Below are 17,814 nucleotides of genomic sequence, written 5' to 3' on the forward strand. Positions count from 1 at the left end.
AGAATTAGGAGGAAATGAAGGCTCTCAGCACATTTCCCTGAGTTTTTATTAACAATCTTTAAACAGATTTTTATGCTTTCTCGGTCTCTTCTTTATTCAACCTCACAGCCTTTTCCATTTCTCTGGGTTTCCTTTAGAGACCTGCTTTTGCTCTAATCACTGCGTATCATATTTTCTCTGTGTGGGGGGAACGAATGAGCCTGTTGCTGTGTTACAGCATCATCACAAACACAGTGCATCCATTCTAACTAAATTATTGAGCGGTTAGTGGGGATTCAATCAGCTTTCACACATTTCTATAGAGAAAGGGCTCAGATCCGTGCCCAGATTGTGGGTTGCTTTGGTTGATTGTACTCTATGTCATTAGCATACTTCCTTTGATATCAGCAGGAAATGTCCTGTCTAATCTGTATGCTCAGAGTGTGCGCATACTCGAAGAAATCAGAGACAATGGGCATGGCACCTGGAATCGTTTGTTTATTTAGAAATGAATTTCGGTGTTAGCATGGCTGGCATATTGTCAGTGTGCGCGGGGGCTATTCCTCCTCCATGCTCCTCTTTTCTGTGGCTGCCTCCTTCTTTCTCCTGCTTCATCTTCCTCACTCTCACTCACTTTTTTCTGTCTATCTCTGGGGGGATTTGTGCTGACTGAAGCAGTTTGCGCCAGGCAGCGGCTTTGCCATTCAGAAGAGCAGAGAGTGGTAGGGAATGAGAGGAAAAAACACAGAAAGCAGTGGGGAAAGGCAGTAACGATGGAGGAGTTTGCAAATGGGATATGCATCGCTTGACCTTAGATACAATGCCCAGTTGAAATTAGTCAGAAAGAATACCCAAAAATGTCCGAGATACTAGAAGGAGAGAGCTGTAGTAGAGAGAGAAATGTGTGTGCAGGCTATGTGTGAAGTTAAAAGGCTTCTTTGGATTTTGTACTACCTCTAGAGGCTTTAGGGGAGAGTTGTGCCCCGTGAGTGAAAATAAATGGATTTTGATAAGAGAGTATGTGCATAAGTCAGTTAGGGAATTTTTCCACACATAGGAACAAGAGAAAGCAGGTTTCCTACAGGAAAATATCTTTTCTTAAAGCTTATTTGAATTAAAGAGGTTTGCCTTAAGAGTTTCTTTTCTGTGTGTGTGAGAGCAGAAAGGCAAAAAAGAGAGGACGTACATATTTTCAAATGAGTGATGTTGAAATAGTTCAGCGGCGGTGGAGGTTACCAGGATTGATGAGCGGAGGCAAATGAACCGGTGCCTGCCAAGACAGTGTAGTTTCGGGACAAATAAAAAGCAAAGGGAGTTGGGTCTGCACTCTGCAGCAAACCCTGATGGGTGCTTGTATCAAAGGCAGCGCATTGTGGGGCTGCTAAGTAATGCATGTGAGGCAGGAACAATGTTGAGAAGGAAGGATGCTATTATCTCCGCATTGTGAGTTTTACGTTGTACAAAAGCCTCTAATAACTGTGCTCCTGCAAAGGGTGCTGTAATCTCTATACGCAGTCTTTGTCACATTATCCAGCAATATCTTCTGAGAATGTAATCATGTGTTGTGCCCATACCCCCCTATTTGGCAGCATGGAGGGGGTGGGTAGTAAAAGGGAGGCTGACAGGCAGCGCGATCTGGAGGATTTATGATATGTTACTGGCAACCACATTAGAATTCACTCTGCCTCTTTATGACAGATGCTCTCACTCTCTCTTTCTATTTATCACACAAACACACAATAACACAGAATCTGCCAGTGATGTTAAATCACAAGCAGAATCTTTTGGTTTCTAAACAAATCACAAATAGCTGATTTGGTATGGTGCTGACAGCAGTGCTGCCCCCTTTGGTCTTGAAGACTGATACCCCCCTTTAACGTCCTGCTTCTTTCGCTCTATCTTCTTCCCTCACTTTCCCTTTTGTGTCCACCACTTCATGTTATCCTCTTCCTTTTCTTGCTCCTGTTTTGTGTTGTGAACAGCTCTTTTTCTGCTCCACCTAATGCATAGCCCCTCATGCGCAGCCGTTATGCTACAATCAGATTTCGATTTCATTTAGATAGCCTTAAAATTTATTTCCACTCCTTTATCCCTGCAGCTTTAGCGCTGTGTCATTCCATTCATGCATTTTCTAACAACAGACAGCACTGAAGAAGGGGGGGAAAAATCCAATTTCACTACTAAATGTGTTGTATAGAGGATGTGACATTTAATTTCTTTAGGGATTGGTTTTCCAGGTGGCTGGGGCCCTTAGTGGCCAGTGGGCAAATGCTGCTTCCAACTCTTTGCTTGAAAAAAGAGGTGTGCAAATCAATATTTTGCCTTGAATTCATTAGCTATTGCTTTGATCAGTTGCAGTTAAGAGACACACTTACATGCACAAATTCATTCACACACGTGTTAATTTAATTACGGTATTCAGAGCTTCTGATGCTTTTCTAAGGTTTGCGACACAGCTGCCAGCCACTATAGAGCTCAGTGTGAAGGATATTAACTTTAACGATGCTTTTTAATGGGAATGTCTGTCTTCGTTTTTTGTGCTTTTCTTTCACATGCCATGTCTTTGGTGTTGTCTCTTTTGCTCAGTCTTGAAGTTCCAACTTTCTCTTATTCACTTGAGATCTCAGTTATGATGTAATATGGATGAAATTGCTGCCAGTAGTTTAATGACTCCTGCAAATTAAGTCCATATCACTAAGACGTAAAGATGTGATTGGCTCAATAAAAAGTAGGGGAGTGTTAAAATACCATCTACTAAAAATGATTGCATATGCAAATACTTACAGCACGAAGCAATTTTCCACTTCCATTCTAGCTTAGGTGAAAGAATAATATTAAATATAACTATTATCAGTGAAATATTTATAGGCTCACTAAACCTTTACCTTTGTAATTTTAGAATAAAATTATGCTGCTCCTTTTTGCCAGGTAATAAGCCACTCGACTCAGTCTTTGCAGTGATTTCAGAAGCACTTAGATGATGCAAACACAGCTCCTTGTTGCTTATGCTTAACTGTAAATTTTTTTGTCATAATATTTGTCTCATTTGCATTTAACCTTAATTGTACATGCACAGGTGCATGTGTGAGCACTAAAGTATGTGTTTTCATCTATGTGCGGCACACCTTTGTGCATGATATCCTCTACCTTTTTCAGGTGTTCTCTCAGTCCTTCACTGCCTCCTATGCTATCTACAGTGTGGCTAATGGGTAGGTGGAATCATCACTGCTAATGCATGGGCTGCACTGGGCATGAGCGTTACCAATGCAAGCAGACCTGCAGATTGGAAAAAAAAAAAACTTTCCCCAAAGCGTGTTTCATTTGAATCAGTATTTCATGTTTCTTTCAGACGTCCATTCATTTGTCAGTGTTCTTTCCAGGCTCTATAAGGTTTGTATTGTACTTCAGATTTCACTGCCTGAGAATCATATTCAGCATTATCTCTGGGAAAAAAAACTCTTTGGTAGCTGTGAGTGATCCCTTGAAATTCTAAGGAGTTATTCTGAAAAGGATTTCTGGAGGACCTGCAATATTGCCCGAGTATGCCTTGGAGAAAAATGTTTGCCTGTCCTAAGGAAATAAAAAAAAAATTGTGGCTAGAAATATAGAAAAAGAAATGTTGCACTCTTGCATGAATCAGCCCCGTTCTCTGTTTCATTTTCCCTCTCTGCATCTTGCCCCTTTGTTCTCACAGTGCAGTAGCTCCCTCAAGGGCAGGGCTTGGATGGACCTTGGATGGCTTCAAAGAGGAGAGTGTTCCCTAATGGAGGGCTTATGTTTGAGTTTTTGTGTGTGTTTCAGGGATCTGCTTGAACTCAGCCCTCCAGAGGGGCAGAAGGCAGCATTACAGTACGCTTCCTGGGGACCTCAGGGGAACCAGCTGGTAAGTGAGGGCCTTACTCATGTGTTGTCATCTGCATCAATTAAAACTGTCAGTATGGTGGAAGTGTTTATCACCCTTTAAAATCCATAATAATGCTGAATGCATCCTCCATTTGACATAATTTTATTCATCATAACGTCAAAGGTACAATATCTTATACAATGAACTCCACCTGAAGTGGCTGTCGCACTGTAATGGGGTTTTGTGCTCATAATACATATATAATTCATCTACCTGACCTGCAATGTAATTGGCTTTTGCTGCTATGTCAGTGCTCATCTGCAGCTTATTAACTGGCAAGTGAAGATGTATTGGCTCCCACCCGTGTGTGTGCTAGCCAATGATTCATTCATTCTTGGAGGGTGTCCGCTTCTCGAATCATGGAGCCAGCAATGAAGTCTGCAACCTTGCTGTCTTTGATAATGGATTGGCGGTGCTTTCTGTCTGTGCTGCTCATGCCAGGCCTTTGTGTTTGACGGAGATATCTACTACAAACCGAGTGTGACCAGCGAACCCCTGCGTCTTACATCCACTGACCAGGAGCAATACGTGGTGAACGGCCTCTCTGACTGGACTTATGAAGGTAAAATGTAGTTCACCTGCTGACTCTCCAGATTCATACTTTTACTTTGATATTACAATAGTTCTTTCTTCCAAAACAGAGGAGGTGCTGCTACAATATGCCGCCCACTGGTGGTCTGTGGATGGTGCCCGCCTTGCATACCTCAGCATCAACAACTCTGTTACACCTGTGATGGAAATACCTCATTTCTTAGGTGGTCTCTACCCCTCCAATGTGCTCTTCCCTTACCCTAAGGTGAAAACAGCTAAGCACTTTGCAGTCACCAAGTGTAGGCAGTTTAGAAAAATGCCACTGTTTCATCATTTGAAGTTGAGTTTGCAAAACTATAAAATAAACTATAAAGGGAAAAACAAAGGGTCTTTCTGAAGCAGCTGTGCCTCAGCCTGAACCAAAATAGCGGACTGACAAGTAGTGCAGTTGGTCTCTTGCTGTTAGCATGACTAAAAAGATTTGCTTTTATAAAGAGCATCCACTTCCTATTTTTTAAGTTTATTTGATCTGGGGGTTTTTTTCTTCACAGGCTGGCTCAAGTATCCCATCAGTCAGTCTGTTTGTGGTGAATCTGTATGGTCCAGCTCACACTCTGGAAATGATGCCTCCGGACTCCCTCAGAGCCAGGTAGCACACCTTCGTAAATGCAGAAACAGAATAAGCCTTAAAGGATTCAAAGCACACCTGAAATTATTACACGTGTCCAAAGTTTTCTTGCTTGTTTTCTTTTTTCTTTCATTTTCTTTGCACCACTTTCTAATACTTTCTTCATGTATCCTTTTTTTTTTTCTTCAGAGACAACTACATATCCATGGTGACTTGGATCAGCAGCACCCGGCTCGCAGTTCGTTGGCTGAATCGTGCACAGAACCAATCTGTGCTCTGTGTTTGCGAGGCTACCACAGGGGCATGCTCAGAGGTGAGCGGTCATCACTTGTTCCACATTAGTAATCTGAGCACCTTCTGCTGCAATATACAGCTGTAATAGAATTTTTTGCTTCATTTACACAGTGTTGGGAGTTAAGATTGATTTCCTTAAGCTCCCAAATCTCCACTGACTGGATTAATATTTAAGGTCATTTGCTGCATGAGAAGAATTTTCAGTGATGTACTGCAGTATTTTAGTCCTGCTGCTCTTCTATAAATCCTCACAGATCTCACTTCAATATTCCAAAATATTATATTAAAGGGGACCTATTTTAATATTTCCTTCTTGTCATGTATACAGTACTGTGAAAAAATGTTAAGCGAGGCCTCATTTTGCTTCCAAGGCGCCAGACTCGCTTGTAACTTTTTGAAGAGGTCTTGAGCAAGAGTTCTCCAGGTTTTCAAAGTAATGTCTTTTAAAGTTTTTCTTTGGACATTGGCAGATTTTTCCTTCGTTTTCCGTTCGATCCTTGTACCTGACCGTTTTCAGAAGAATCTCTGTTTGTTTGTTAAGGCAAGTAACACAGAACGATGAATCATTCGAGCATAAAAGCGGCATCTAATTCAAGGGATGAACCACTGCTGTGTCTACACATAGCAGACAACTTAGCAAATAAACAAATTTACTTGTATCTCTGGGGACTTTCCTACTAGCAGCCTGTCCCGAGAAGCACAATTTGTTCTCATTTCCCATCTACAGAAGATGAACAGAAAGTCATGTACGTAGGAAATTGTGGGGAAAAATCCAGCAAACTCCTGACACAGGACTTAAGAGATCTATCTGGCCCTTCAGTTCATCCATCTACTGTTCACTGAAGCTTCATCAGAAATGGTCTCAGTGGAAGGGTAGCTGTCAACAGTTTTTTTTAAGGAAAGGAAACAGAAAAAGAGGAAAAAGTCTGAGGTTTGTCAAGTTACAACCAGTGGATTCGATTTTGAAAATTTTGGTTCAAATCATCATCACTACAGTCTGATAGTTATAGAAGAAATGGGACTCACTCCCAAGGTGTAATATAATGACGATTTGTCACGTCCCGTGGTGTTCCTGAGGAACGTGAAAGGTGTTCTCAGGCTACGCGCCGAGTTATGGATGTAATCCAGTAGAGTGACACTCCCGCAGTAATATACGTTCCAGCCATGTATTCCAGCCCTTACCATAACCTTATCCCTAACCTTAAACAGCACTTTAACGATGTTAGATAGTGTTTCCCAAAGCCATTTAAGTAAAACAAACGTAAATGTGTAGATTCATTCCAAGCGGTTCTCATGTTTCCTCATTTTTCCAGTCTCGTAATCCAGGGACGTGTTGGGTGGCCAGAAGCGTAATATATTGACGATTTGTCACCTAGCGTAAAATGTTAAGCTTTGGGAGTGAGAACATGTTGTGGACTGATGAAGACAAATTCAAAATGTTTGGTTTGTATTGTCATCAGTATGTATAGAAGGGGTCATGTGGGAGATCAAACAGTGACTGTCTGCAGCTATAAAACACAGTGAAGGCTCTGTCATGGTTTTGGGCTGCCCTTCAGCCAGGGGTGTTGGAGATCTTATCGAAACTGAATTATGAACACAGAAAAGTACAGATTTTGATCCACCATTCAATACCAGAACAAATTATGTTTTTGACATATATACTGTATTTCTATTTATGTTTGCATGTTTCAGTACATTGCTGCATCTATTTCCCATTTTCCCAGAAAAATATGAGGAATTGAGGGGTGGCTCAAGACTTTTGCATAGCCCTGGAAGCCAAATCCTGACGTACTAGAGTGCTCTAAATGCTTGGTTTCTCGAAGTTTTTTTTCTGTGTGAGCACAAAAGCCCCGCCCATACAGTTCAGACCCTGTGTTTGTGAGGGGCAAGCAATCAAAAGAAAGCTGGCCTAAAGGAAGAGGAAAGGGAGCTAGAATGACTTGTGTGTGACAGTCAGACGATGTGTTATCAGAGGTTGCGCTAAAGCACGCTGTACTGGAGCCCAATAATAAAAACACATTAACAGAATTGACTAATCCTGAAGGCTAAAGAAAAAACAGTAAACATTAGAGAAAAGTTGAAAGAATGTAATCCATATTTGTTCAGTGTTTACTGCCCTCTCCTCTACTATTATCTATCTCTAATACACTGAGAGCCTCGGGTAACTCTATTCAATTAAAAAGTCTAAAGAATAAAAGCTGAACCCTAACCCACAACAATTTCTATTTTTACGCTATTTTTATTTGCTTTAGTTCTTTTTTATTGGTATAAAGCACTTTATAACTCATATAACTAATGTTTTTCTACCTTATCTGAAATTAAAATTCACAGAAACACAAGATGGCCATGGACATAATGCAAAACCAGCGACAGGTATGTTGTTCTTTTGTCCTATGAAATCTGTTCACTCCTCTTCTTCTGTCTCTCTTTTGACTGTGTCCTTTCCTTGGCAGGATGTGCCACTGTTTTCAGCAGACGGCTCTGTTTTCTATACCATCCTGCCAGCAAAACAAGGTGCTCGTGGAGAGTTTCGCCACATTGCTGGTCTTGCAGCCCAGGTCAGTTTTGGGAGGTTTTTAAAATAAGCTGTTGTTAACATTTGGGGGAGGTCACATAAAGGCCCACACTGTGATTGCTAATCTCTTCAGCATAGAAGCTAAAGTGTGTTTTTCTCACCGTCTCCTCCATTTCTTTCACAGGCAAAGCTATTTGATTGCATTTATTTCCCCCCTAATTATACAAACAATTGAGTCTTTATCCCCGGAGTGATTTTGCAGATTAATATTTTCTTGGTCCTTCGCTGTTTTTATCTTTGCAGTTTATTTCCATTTTACAGCTCATTCATCTTGAGCAGGGTAATTAAACATGTTTAATGATGCTTTATAAGAAACATAAACTATGCAGGAGAAAATTATCTTTTCAAAGTTAACACCTTTGTAGTTTTTGGGCTCATATTCTGAGGTTTCTCTCCTATATCTCTTTAACTTTAGTTCCCCCAAAAAACGTAACAATTATAAGTACTCTGCCTGCACCTCCCTCTGTGTCAGTTTCTTCGACTGAACTTCATGACCCTTTCTTCGTGTTTGTTGTCGTCTTCTGGCGCATTCTTGCTGTATCCTTCTGCCTATTTTTAGTCAGCAAAGGTGTCTACTTCTTCATCTCTGTGTCTGTCTAACGCAGCCTGCCATCCCCTCTGTCCCTCCTCGCTTCTTGACATCAGGGAGCTGGGACGTCACCGTGCTCTGCGCCCTAGACGAGAAGGCTGGAAAAATGTATGTGTGGTACTGGGGCGAATAAGGCTTTATCAGTGCCCTGCTTCTTACCATGAACACACAAGTGACAGCGGGTATAGTAGAGTCGAACACTGGCCATAATTATGCTCTGTGAGCTGAGAATAAGTTCTAGATGTGTCAACCTCTGGGGAGCAGGCTCTTTTATCAGGCCAAACACACGTGATTGTAATTAAAAATAACTAAAATGCCATTTTAACATGTAGGATTGATCTCGGTTAAATACCCCAAAGGAAACAGCTTTAACTCTGACTTTGGAAGGCATTGCATCGAATCTGAAGAGCGTAAAGGATTACTTAGACTGGACCAGAGCAGATTATTGCTTAAATCTGTCTTTATCCTGCTGGGGCCAGAAACCCCACATGAACTGATTGACTGAGGTGTGAGCATGGCAGACAAGCAAAGAAAGGCAGTTATTTTCAGTCTCAAAGCCCCCAGGTAGCTGCTTTGTGCCTGAAGACAAGTAGTTCTGACTTACAGTGTTCTACTTACATTTGACACAAGTGTACAATCCTATGATTACATTTATACAGGAGTGGATGGTAAGCATGAGAAATACTGTACTGTGAGAAAAATCATCATTTCTAATTCTGCCTTAGAAAATAAATATGGCTGATTTTTTTATTACATGCTGGAGTATGTAAATAGCTGTAAATAGATTTTTGTCATGAATTATTGATATCTGGAATAATTAGGATGAAGTAGGGGCTCTCAGATGTTATCTGCAGTGCTAGGACTATACTGTGAGTAACGTGCCATAACTATGATTTGTTTTTGTCCTCCTCAGCTATTTCCTGAGCACAGAGGAATCCAGACAGAGCAGACACCTTTACAGGTAATGTTTGATCTGAAATTGTAATTATGGTTTGTAATGGATTATGATATATAATGGTTTGAATGGGGGTAAAGGCCCAGGGACCCAAAGGGTAGGCAGACCTTGATACGGAGCCTCTGTTTAAAGTGATGTTTGAAACCATTGAAAGATGAATGAAAGATTAAAAACCACTCCAAAAACACAAAGAGTAGTTCTCAGCTCAACTACTAATTAGAGATGTACTCCAAAACCAACTAAAATTTCGCAGCCTCACTTCTGGCTGTTTTGAATAACCTGCTTTTAACATTGTTTGTTGTCTCATGCCTTTTGGTGACCTTGGCTACCATTAATCCTTTGCAAAAAAAAATATTTTCATTTAATGAAAATAAACTTATCAGTTGTCAGAATCATTTTCTTAGCTTCATTTCCTTCTCTGACTTTAAGAAGGTGGTTCCCTCATTCATTTCACACTGGCTGTATAATTCTTTATGTACGTGGCAGCTAGTCTTTGCAGTCACCTAAAAAATGCATATTTAATTAAGACGTATTATCTATATTCACCTCTCTGCATTTCCTCACAGGTGATCTTAGTATTGATGTAAAGATTTTATTGCCTGTTTGTAAAATCACTGTATGAATTAGCACCTCCTAACCTCTCTGATCTTTTAACTCCCATCAGTCCTTTGTTTTACTTTTTTCTTATTATTCATCGCTGTTGCTCTTTCAGCTGTTTTTCAAAGTGCTTACCTGACTCTTGACCAAAGACCTGTTTTTCTATGTCTAGGTCCAGAATGTTAATTCAGGATGTCGAAAATACACCCAAAAATATAAAAGTTACTTTACAGTACTTTATATTGCTATAGCAAGTCATGTTATTGTGGAACCTTCAAGATTAAACGTTGCATTAGGAGAAATGCAGTTATTGATACATAAAATGAAACTACAAAAAGGTCACTTAAGTGTTAAAATTGCTTGTCATAGACACTGACCTGATGCAGATTTTGTGCAACATTGTGGCAGTAGTCAGGGTAATTAGATATTTAGCTTATTAACATTACTTGTTCTAACATATAATTAGACCTATAGTCTGCTGCTCTGTTAGCAGCTCTGTGAGGCTGTTCTTATTTGCTAACATTTGCTAATTAGAAGATAACACAAAGTGCAGCTGAGGCTGATGGAAATGTCATTAATGCTCTGGGAACTTGGCCATAAACCGTGACAGACTTAATTTTTTATTTTTGCCTCAGGATGTTGCTAAATGAGAAATTAGAGGATGACCAAAGTAATTTTAATTTATTTCAAATGCAACATAAATGTCTAAGCCAACTTTATCACAATCCGGGCAATAGCTGTCAAGATACTTTACTTAAAACCAAAGAAAGTGGTGCGATGTTTAGTGGGAATGTTAGCAGGATATCATGTGGGGGTCATTAATGTTTCTATAAAATTATCAAATAAAGCTAAGAAAGAGTAGCTGCACATTTTTGCATCAGCTGTACAGGGAGTGCAGAATTATTAGGCAAATGAGTATTTTGTCCACATCATCCTCTTCATGCATGTTGTCTTACTCCAAGCTGTATAGGCTCGAAAGCCTACTACCAATTAAGCATATTAGGTGATGTGCATCTCTGTAATGAGAAGGGGTGTGGTCTAATGACATCAACACCCTATATCAGGTGTGCATAATTATTAGGCAACGTCCTTTCCTTTGGCAAAATGGGTCAAAAGAAGGACTTGACAGGCTCAGAAAAGTCAAAAATAGTGAGATATCTTGCAGAGGGATGCAGCAGTCTCAAAATTGCAAAGCTTCTGAAGCGTGATCATCGAACAATCAAGCGTTTCATTCAAAATAGTCAACAGGGTCGCAAGAAGCGTGTGGAAAAACCAAGGCGCAAAATAACTGCCCATGAACTGAGAAAAGTCAAGCGTGCAGCTGCCAAGATGCCACTTGCCACCAGTTTGGCCATATTTCAGAGCTGCAACATCACTGGAGTGCCCAAAAGCACAAGGTGTGCAATACTCAGAGACATGGCCAAGGTAAGAAAGGCTGAAAGACGACCACCACTGAACAAGACACACAAGCTGAAACGTCAAGACTGGGCCAAGAAATATCTCAAGACTGGTTTTTCTAAGGTTTTATGGACTGATGAAATGAGAGTGAGTCTTGATGGGCCAGATGGATGGGCCCGTGGCTGGATTGGTAAAGGGCAGAGAGCTCCAGTCCGACTCAGACGCCAGCAAGGTGGAGGTGGAGTACTGGTTTGGGCTGGTATCATCAAAGATGAGCTTGTGGGGCCTTTTCGGGTTGAGGATGGAGTCAAGCTCAACTCCCAGTCCTACTGCCAGTTTCTGGAAGACACCTTCTTCAAGCAGTGGTACAGGAAGAAGTCTGCATCCTTCAAGAAAAACATGATTTTCATGCAGGACAATGCTCCATCACACGCGTCCAAGTACTCCACAGCGTGGCTGGCAAGAAAGGGTATAAAAGAAGAAAAACTAATGACATGGCCTCCTTGTTCACCTGATCTGAACCCCATTGAGAACCTGTGGTCCATCATCAAATGTGAGATTTACAAGGAGGGAAAACAGTACACCTCTCTGAACAGTGTCTGGGAGGCTGTGGTTGCTGCTGCACGCAATGTTGATGGTGAACAGATCAAAACACTGACAGAATCCATGGATGGCAGGCTTTTGAGTGTCCTTGCAAAGAAAGGTGGCTATATTGGTCGCTGATTTGTTTTTGTTTTGTTTTTGAATGTCAGAAATGTATATTTGTGAATGTGGAGATGTTATATTGGTTTCACTGGTAAAAATAAATAATTGAAATGGGTATATATTTGTTTTTTGTTAAGTTGCCTAATAATTATGCACAGTAATAGTCACCTGCACACACAGATATCCCCCTAAAATAGCTAAAACTAAAAACAAACTAAAAACTACTTCCAAAAACATTCAGCTTTGATATTAAGTTTTTTGGGTTCATTGAGAACATGGTTGTTGTTCAATAATAACATTATTCCTCAAAAATACAACTTGCCTAATAATTCTGCACTCCCTGTATATGAGCCACACCAGCTGCTTGGGCCAGAGTCATTTAAGACAGATGATCTCACCTCTGGTAAACCACTTGTCTGTTCCCTCATCAGCCTCCTAGCTTTCATATCTTTTTTATGAGCTTACATACCTTCGGGCTTGGGGAAATGCTTCACCATTATAGAGAAGGGAAGATGGCTTGCTTAAACTTTGTCTATGATTAATACTGTATGAAATTTGTAAGCACTGTGGTGGAGAGACATTTAGAGACTCAACACTGCCTAACAGAGCAATCTGTATAACGACTTTTACGTCTAACCTTATTGAACCCCATTTGTTTCTGAAAAGTCAACTCTGTGAACAGTCTGTCTCTTGACATTGACATTTTCCTTTATATTGCCCCAGTCATTTGTCCCACTCCTGGAGCAAATCAAACTGCTTTAGACTTTCCTGTTCTTTTGAAGTGTGATCAATAATCTCTTCTCTTTTTTTCAAAGCGTGGACTTAGATGGAGTGTTTCAGCGCCAGTGCATTACCTGTAACCTCATAGATGGATGCCGTTTCTATAAAGCTGTTTTCAGCCCCAATCAAACCCACTTTACACTCTACTGTTTGGGTAAATCACCCACGCACGTGCATATTTATACACATACAGGCTTGCATTGCTCAGACAGTTGGTTTTATAATGTCAATTTGAAAAATCCACAGGCCCGGGAATCCCTAAAGTGACGGTTCACAGTACAAAGGAACCCTCCAGTGAGTGTTAGATCTTCTTGTCTCAGTAATGGTAAAGCAATACACACATATACACATACACACCGGCTGTCTGCAGTTTCCCCAGACAGCCTACAGAGAGCAATACATTCAAGCAGAGCCTAAGTGTAAATCCATTACTGTCATGCTTGTGAACACTGCCCTCTACTTGTGGCTCTCAGTTAGAGCCATTTATGTGAAGATGATATGGAACCAGGTGGCATGCTGCGCCTGTCTTGATGGGGGAAAACATTAAGACAGTATTGGGGGGGGGGGTTGTTTGTCTTTTAATCTCCACAGGGTATGTCGTCTTGGAAGATAACAGCCGTCTGTCTAAAGCTCTGGAGGACAAACAACTCCCTGAGACTCTGTTCAGGACACTCTCAGCAGATAACCATGGTACCGCAAAGACACCGCTGCACTTATTTGTTAAACTCTGTTTGAAGAAGTATACTTAAGCAATCAGTTAATATCATTAGAAACAATGGAGCACTGGCAGAACAAGAATCTCAGCCTGGAAGGGACAACTGTAGTTAAGTATTGACCAAAGCAGTAATTCGTTTTAATTGTTTGTGAGTGATAGTAAAAATGTCCTTCGGTTGGGATGTAATTGGTAACTAAAAAAATAAATGCAGACAAATGTGTTTCTTCAAGCCCCGTTTCCTTTCTGTAGATCTGCACCTGAAGCTATCTCTGCCTCAGGGGTATGAGGCCAACCTGCACCCTCTCCTCATCATTGTGTAAGTATCATTAAACAAGCTTGATAAATGTCAGCTGCCATTTGTTTTGCAACCTGTGACCCCTAATCTTTTGATCGCTCGTCCGAGACTAACAGATTTCGCCACACTTGCTGATCTTATTCCTCTTGTTGTTCAGAGATGGCATTCCTGGCAGTCAGTCTGTAACGGAGGAGTTTGCCCTCGACTGGCCTCAGGTCTTCTCCAGCATGCACAATGTGGCCTTGGCCCGGGTGGATGGCAGGAGCGGGGTTGGCCGTGGACAGAAGACCACTGCTGTGGATCCGCGCAAACTTGGCTCAATGAGAGTCAAAGATTATCTGGCAGTTATAGAGTCAGTCCAATTATGCTAAAACAGAAGCATTTATAGATTAAATATAAAAATAAATCTTGGTAATTGAAAAACTAAAGGTCTTTTACGTTGTTTCCGCAGGTTGTTAATGCAGCTGCCTTATATAGACGATCGCCGGATGGCCCTCTATGGAAAGGTTATGGCACTTTTCATTTTAGACATTTATTTCCTTTGGATGAAACTCATTGCAGATATAATTGATGTTAACACGTTTCATTTTCTCAATACAGGCATTTGGTGGTTATTTAACTCTCAAGATGTTGGCAGCAACAGATAAGCTCTTCCAGTGCTCAGCTGCTGTGGCACCAATAACTGACTTCAGGCTTTACAGTGAGCAGAGATCTTGTCATTAACTATTCATGTAACCGGGCTACGAAAATTGTGTCACAGCTCAGAGGCTGTTAATTTATCAGAGAAAAAATTTTCTACTGTTTGAAGGTGCTGCATTCTCGGAGAGGTACCTAGGACTTCCTGCAAAGGAGGAACATGCTTACTTGGTGAGACTCTAAAGTTAGTCTAGAACTGAGACATTCAGGTGTCTCAGTGTGTTTTGATGGGTTAAGAGATAACTTGAAGTTGATTGCATGTTAATCACTAATAACTAAACCATTTTACCAAGTTGTTAATAACAATTTATGGTCATTTTGGAGACTTTAGTTTGCAGAGCTGTTGAATTGTACTGTGTTCCCTCACTGATTTATGAATGGTGCGAAATATTATAAATACATTGATGATAGAATTGTCCTGAACAAAAAACCACAGCCTCATGGAAGATTTCAAAGTTGAATAACCACCCTTTAACTTTTTACCCTATTAAGACGACATTTAACGACCTCACCAGTAACCTTAATTATGAGTTTTGACATTTCAGTATATGATATGTATCAATAAATACATGATTTGATGACCATTAGATTAGTTTTTACTGTTTTTTTTTTCTTTTCAAAGATAGCCGTCAAGACCACCCTCACTTACTTCTCATATAGACACAGTAATTTTGCTATGTAAGCAACCCTGAAATATGACAGAAACCCAGAAACTGATTGTTCGGTTCAGAAAAGAGCTTAGGTCGTTTAAGGGTTACTTCTAGTCTACTTTCAAGGGGTAGAGAGTTAAACCAATACTAAACATTGAAACTTTTTTTGTCAAGGAGGGATTTACTGCGGAGCCAGTGTGATAGACTGCTATTATTTCGCTTAGGTGTACTCAATATCTCATCCCCTTTTGCAATCTTTTCAGACTGCCTCCATGCTGGAGGAGGTTAACAAGCTGAAAGATGAGAACTTCCTCATTCTGCATGGAACTGCAGACGGTGAGATCATGTTCATTTTATGAAAAATGTGACAGCTATATTTTTGAGGGGTAAATTTTCCTTACATTATTTGTGGGTTTGTGTGTATTCATCCAAAGCAAGAGTACACTTCCAGCACAGCGCTGAGCTCCTGAGCCGTCTGGTAAAGGTGGAGGCCAACTACTCTCTGCAGCTGTACCCAGATGAAGGCCACATCCTGAGAGAGCCCCGCAGCATCAAACACTTCCAGCGGACAGTGGTGAACTACCTCCAGACCTGCTTGAAGCACAGGCCCCTCCTAGATCCCATAGAGGATGAGGAGGAGGAAGATGACTGAGCCCAGCGTTCCCCTTTCTTTCTTCTGAAGGGACACTCTAAGGATTGTATGCCATCTAATGCATTACCTTGAGTCGGATATCAGGCGCAAGAGCACAGGAGTGGGGACCAACCGCATCAGATCACCTCTTATAACTTCTGGAAACATTGATGTACTGTATAATGTGTTGCACAGTTCCTGCTGTTTTAATGTATGTTTGAGGCCCTATTTGTTTACAAAATTCACTTTAGAAGATGTGGACTACTAGACAGCTAATGATTCTGCTGAGAGTTTACAAAGATTTTAAAACATGCATGTCGTAATGGCTGCATGATGTGGATTAGTTTACATTGCATTTTGGGTGTTTTGCTGATTTTAAATCTTGCCTGCAAAGGCAAAATCTGCCAACAGCCGGGAATACACGACGCACTTTAAAGGAAACTCAGTGTAAGAGATGAATCAGCCTTGCATGTTTAGTGATTTGCATAAAATGCCGTTAAAAGGCTTAAAATCACCCCATCTGAACGAGTCGAGTCTTACAAAACCAAATATTTGGGACAGCTGTGATGCAAGATGTCTGCATCACAAAAGTTAAGTTACAACACAAGCTGTCACCACTGGTCACTGAGCTATGCATACTCTGCACAGTATTTGAGGTGTCACTGTAAAATCAGTCATTTCAAGTTCTTTTTTATGTAGTGTGTTCCCGGCTTAAATAAACTAAGATAAAGATCATTTTTAGTGTGCCAAATACATTTTGTGGACTTTATCCACTATTTTTGTTTGCATTTTGTGATTATGAATGACTTTGAGGCTGAGCGTATTTATACTAAATGCTCCAGTTTAAGAATGAAAACAACTGTAGGCCTGTGTACTGTATTTGGAAGTGCAGTACATTTCTGTTTTGATACATTTTAACCATTTCTTGTGTATTGCACAGTTAAATTATTCCTTGAAACAAACTGTTGAGCCATTATGTCACAGTCCACAGATGCTGGGCCTGACCATCAGTCTGTCAACCATGCATGCAGTTGGTATGAAAAGAATGCCATTGATTGTAGACAACCAGCTATTCCTTTCCCCATAAATCCTTGAAAATAAAGTTTCCCATTTTACAGTGAAAATACATTTTTCTTTCTTTGCTAGTAATGAGGAAGTAAGGACAGCAATAAAGGGGATGAAGAGTGGAAAGCAGGTTGTTCCAGATTACACCCTTTTGGGGGTATGGAAGAAGACTAGGAGAGAGCAGTGGACCTTTTAACCAGATTGTTTAGTATCATGTGGAGTATTTCTAATGTTAGGGAGTGAGAGGATCCTGGAGGAAATGAGAATAGCTACTGTTATAGAGTTTAAAGAACATGGGTAGTGTAGTGTATTGTAAAGTATTAACTGCAGAGGGATAAAGCTGATGAGCTACACCATGAAGACATGAGAAGGCTAGATTTAGAAGAGAGGTGACGATTAGTGAGCAGCAGTATGGCTTCATGCAGAGAAAGAACAGTACAGATGACATGGTTGATCTCAGATTGTTGCTAGAGAAGAATAGAGGAGGTCAGAAGGAGTGCTTTTGTGAATCTGGAGTAAGTATATGACAGACAGGGACTATGGTACTGCATCTGGAAGTCAATAGTGAGAAAGAAGCATTTGAGAGTGGTGAAGAACACATGAAGACAGCGAGACAGTGGTGAGGTATGTAGCAGGAGTGATAGATAGTTTAAGGTGGGGTGGGGTGGGATTACTTCAAGGATTGGCTTTTTGTTTGCAGTGGTGTTGGATAGGTTGACAGATGAGGTCAGGAAGGATGAAGTGGGAAGGATGGAAGCAGGAAGGGTGTTTGAATTATGATGTTCAAAGATGACACTGTGATCTGTCTTGAGAGTAGTGAGCAGGTG

The 17,814-nt window shown here is 40.7% G+C and overlaps 1 protein-coding gene across 1 annotated transcript in view; it reads left to right on the plus strand.

Moving 5' to 3' along the window:
• The window catches only part of LOC102302598 (inactive dipeptidyl peptidase 10), a 28,285-nt gene extending 11,223 nt beyond the window's left edge, over window positions 1–17,062 (plus strand). Inside the window, exons 7-26 of the mRNA XM_005918918.3 lie at window positions 3,136–3,188; window positions 3,781–3,862; window positions 4,325–4,445; window positions 4,525–4,679; window positions 4,966–5,063; window positions 5,232–5,355; window positions 7,668–7,709; window positions 7,790–7,894; window positions 8,517–8,608; window positions 9,414–9,461; window positions 12,971–13,089; window positions 13,182–13,229; window positions 13,527–13,625; window positions 13,900–13,966; window positions 14,103–14,297; window positions 14,397–14,451; window positions 14,546–14,645; window positions 14,754–14,812; window positions 15,555–15,627; window positions 15,726–17,062. Of these exons, the coding sequence (XP_005918980.1) occupies window positions 3,136–3,188; window positions 3,781–3,862; window positions 4,325–4,445; window positions 4,525–4,679; window positions 4,966–5,063; window positions 5,232–5,355; window positions 7,668–7,709; window positions 7,790–7,894; window positions 8,517–8,608; window positions 9,414–9,461; window positions 12,971–13,089; window positions 13,182–13,229; window positions 13,527–13,625; window positions 13,900–13,966; window positions 14,103–14,297; window positions 14,397–14,451; window positions 14,546–14,645; window positions 14,754–14,812; window positions 15,555–15,627; window positions 15,726–15,943 (1,953 nt within the window). The 3' untranslated portion in view covers window positions 15,944–17,062. The remainder of the gene's footprint in view (window positions 1–3,135; window positions 3,189–3,780; window positions 3,863–4,324; window positions 4,446–4,524; window positions 4,680–4,965; window positions 5,064–5,231; window positions 5,356–7,667; window positions 7,710–7,789; window positions 7,895–8,516; window positions 8,609–9,413; window positions 9,462–12,970; window positions 13,090–13,181; window positions 13,230–13,526; window positions 13,626–13,899; window positions 13,967–14,102; window positions 14,298–14,396; window positions 14,452–14,545; window positions 14,646–14,753; window positions 14,813–15,554; window positions 15,628–15,725) is intronic.
• Window positions 17,063–17,814: the final 752 nt, after the last annotated feature.

This window comes from Haplochromis burtoni, unplaced genomic scaffold (genome assembly GCF_018398535.1).
Source record: "Haplochromis burtoni strain Fernald_Lab_line unplaced genomic scaffold, NCSU_Asbu1 Contig_31, whole genome shotgun sequence".
NCBI classification, from domain to species: domain Eukaryota; kingdom Metazoa; phylum Chordata; class Actinopteri; order Cichliformes; family Cichlidae; genus Haplochromis; species Haplochromis burtoni.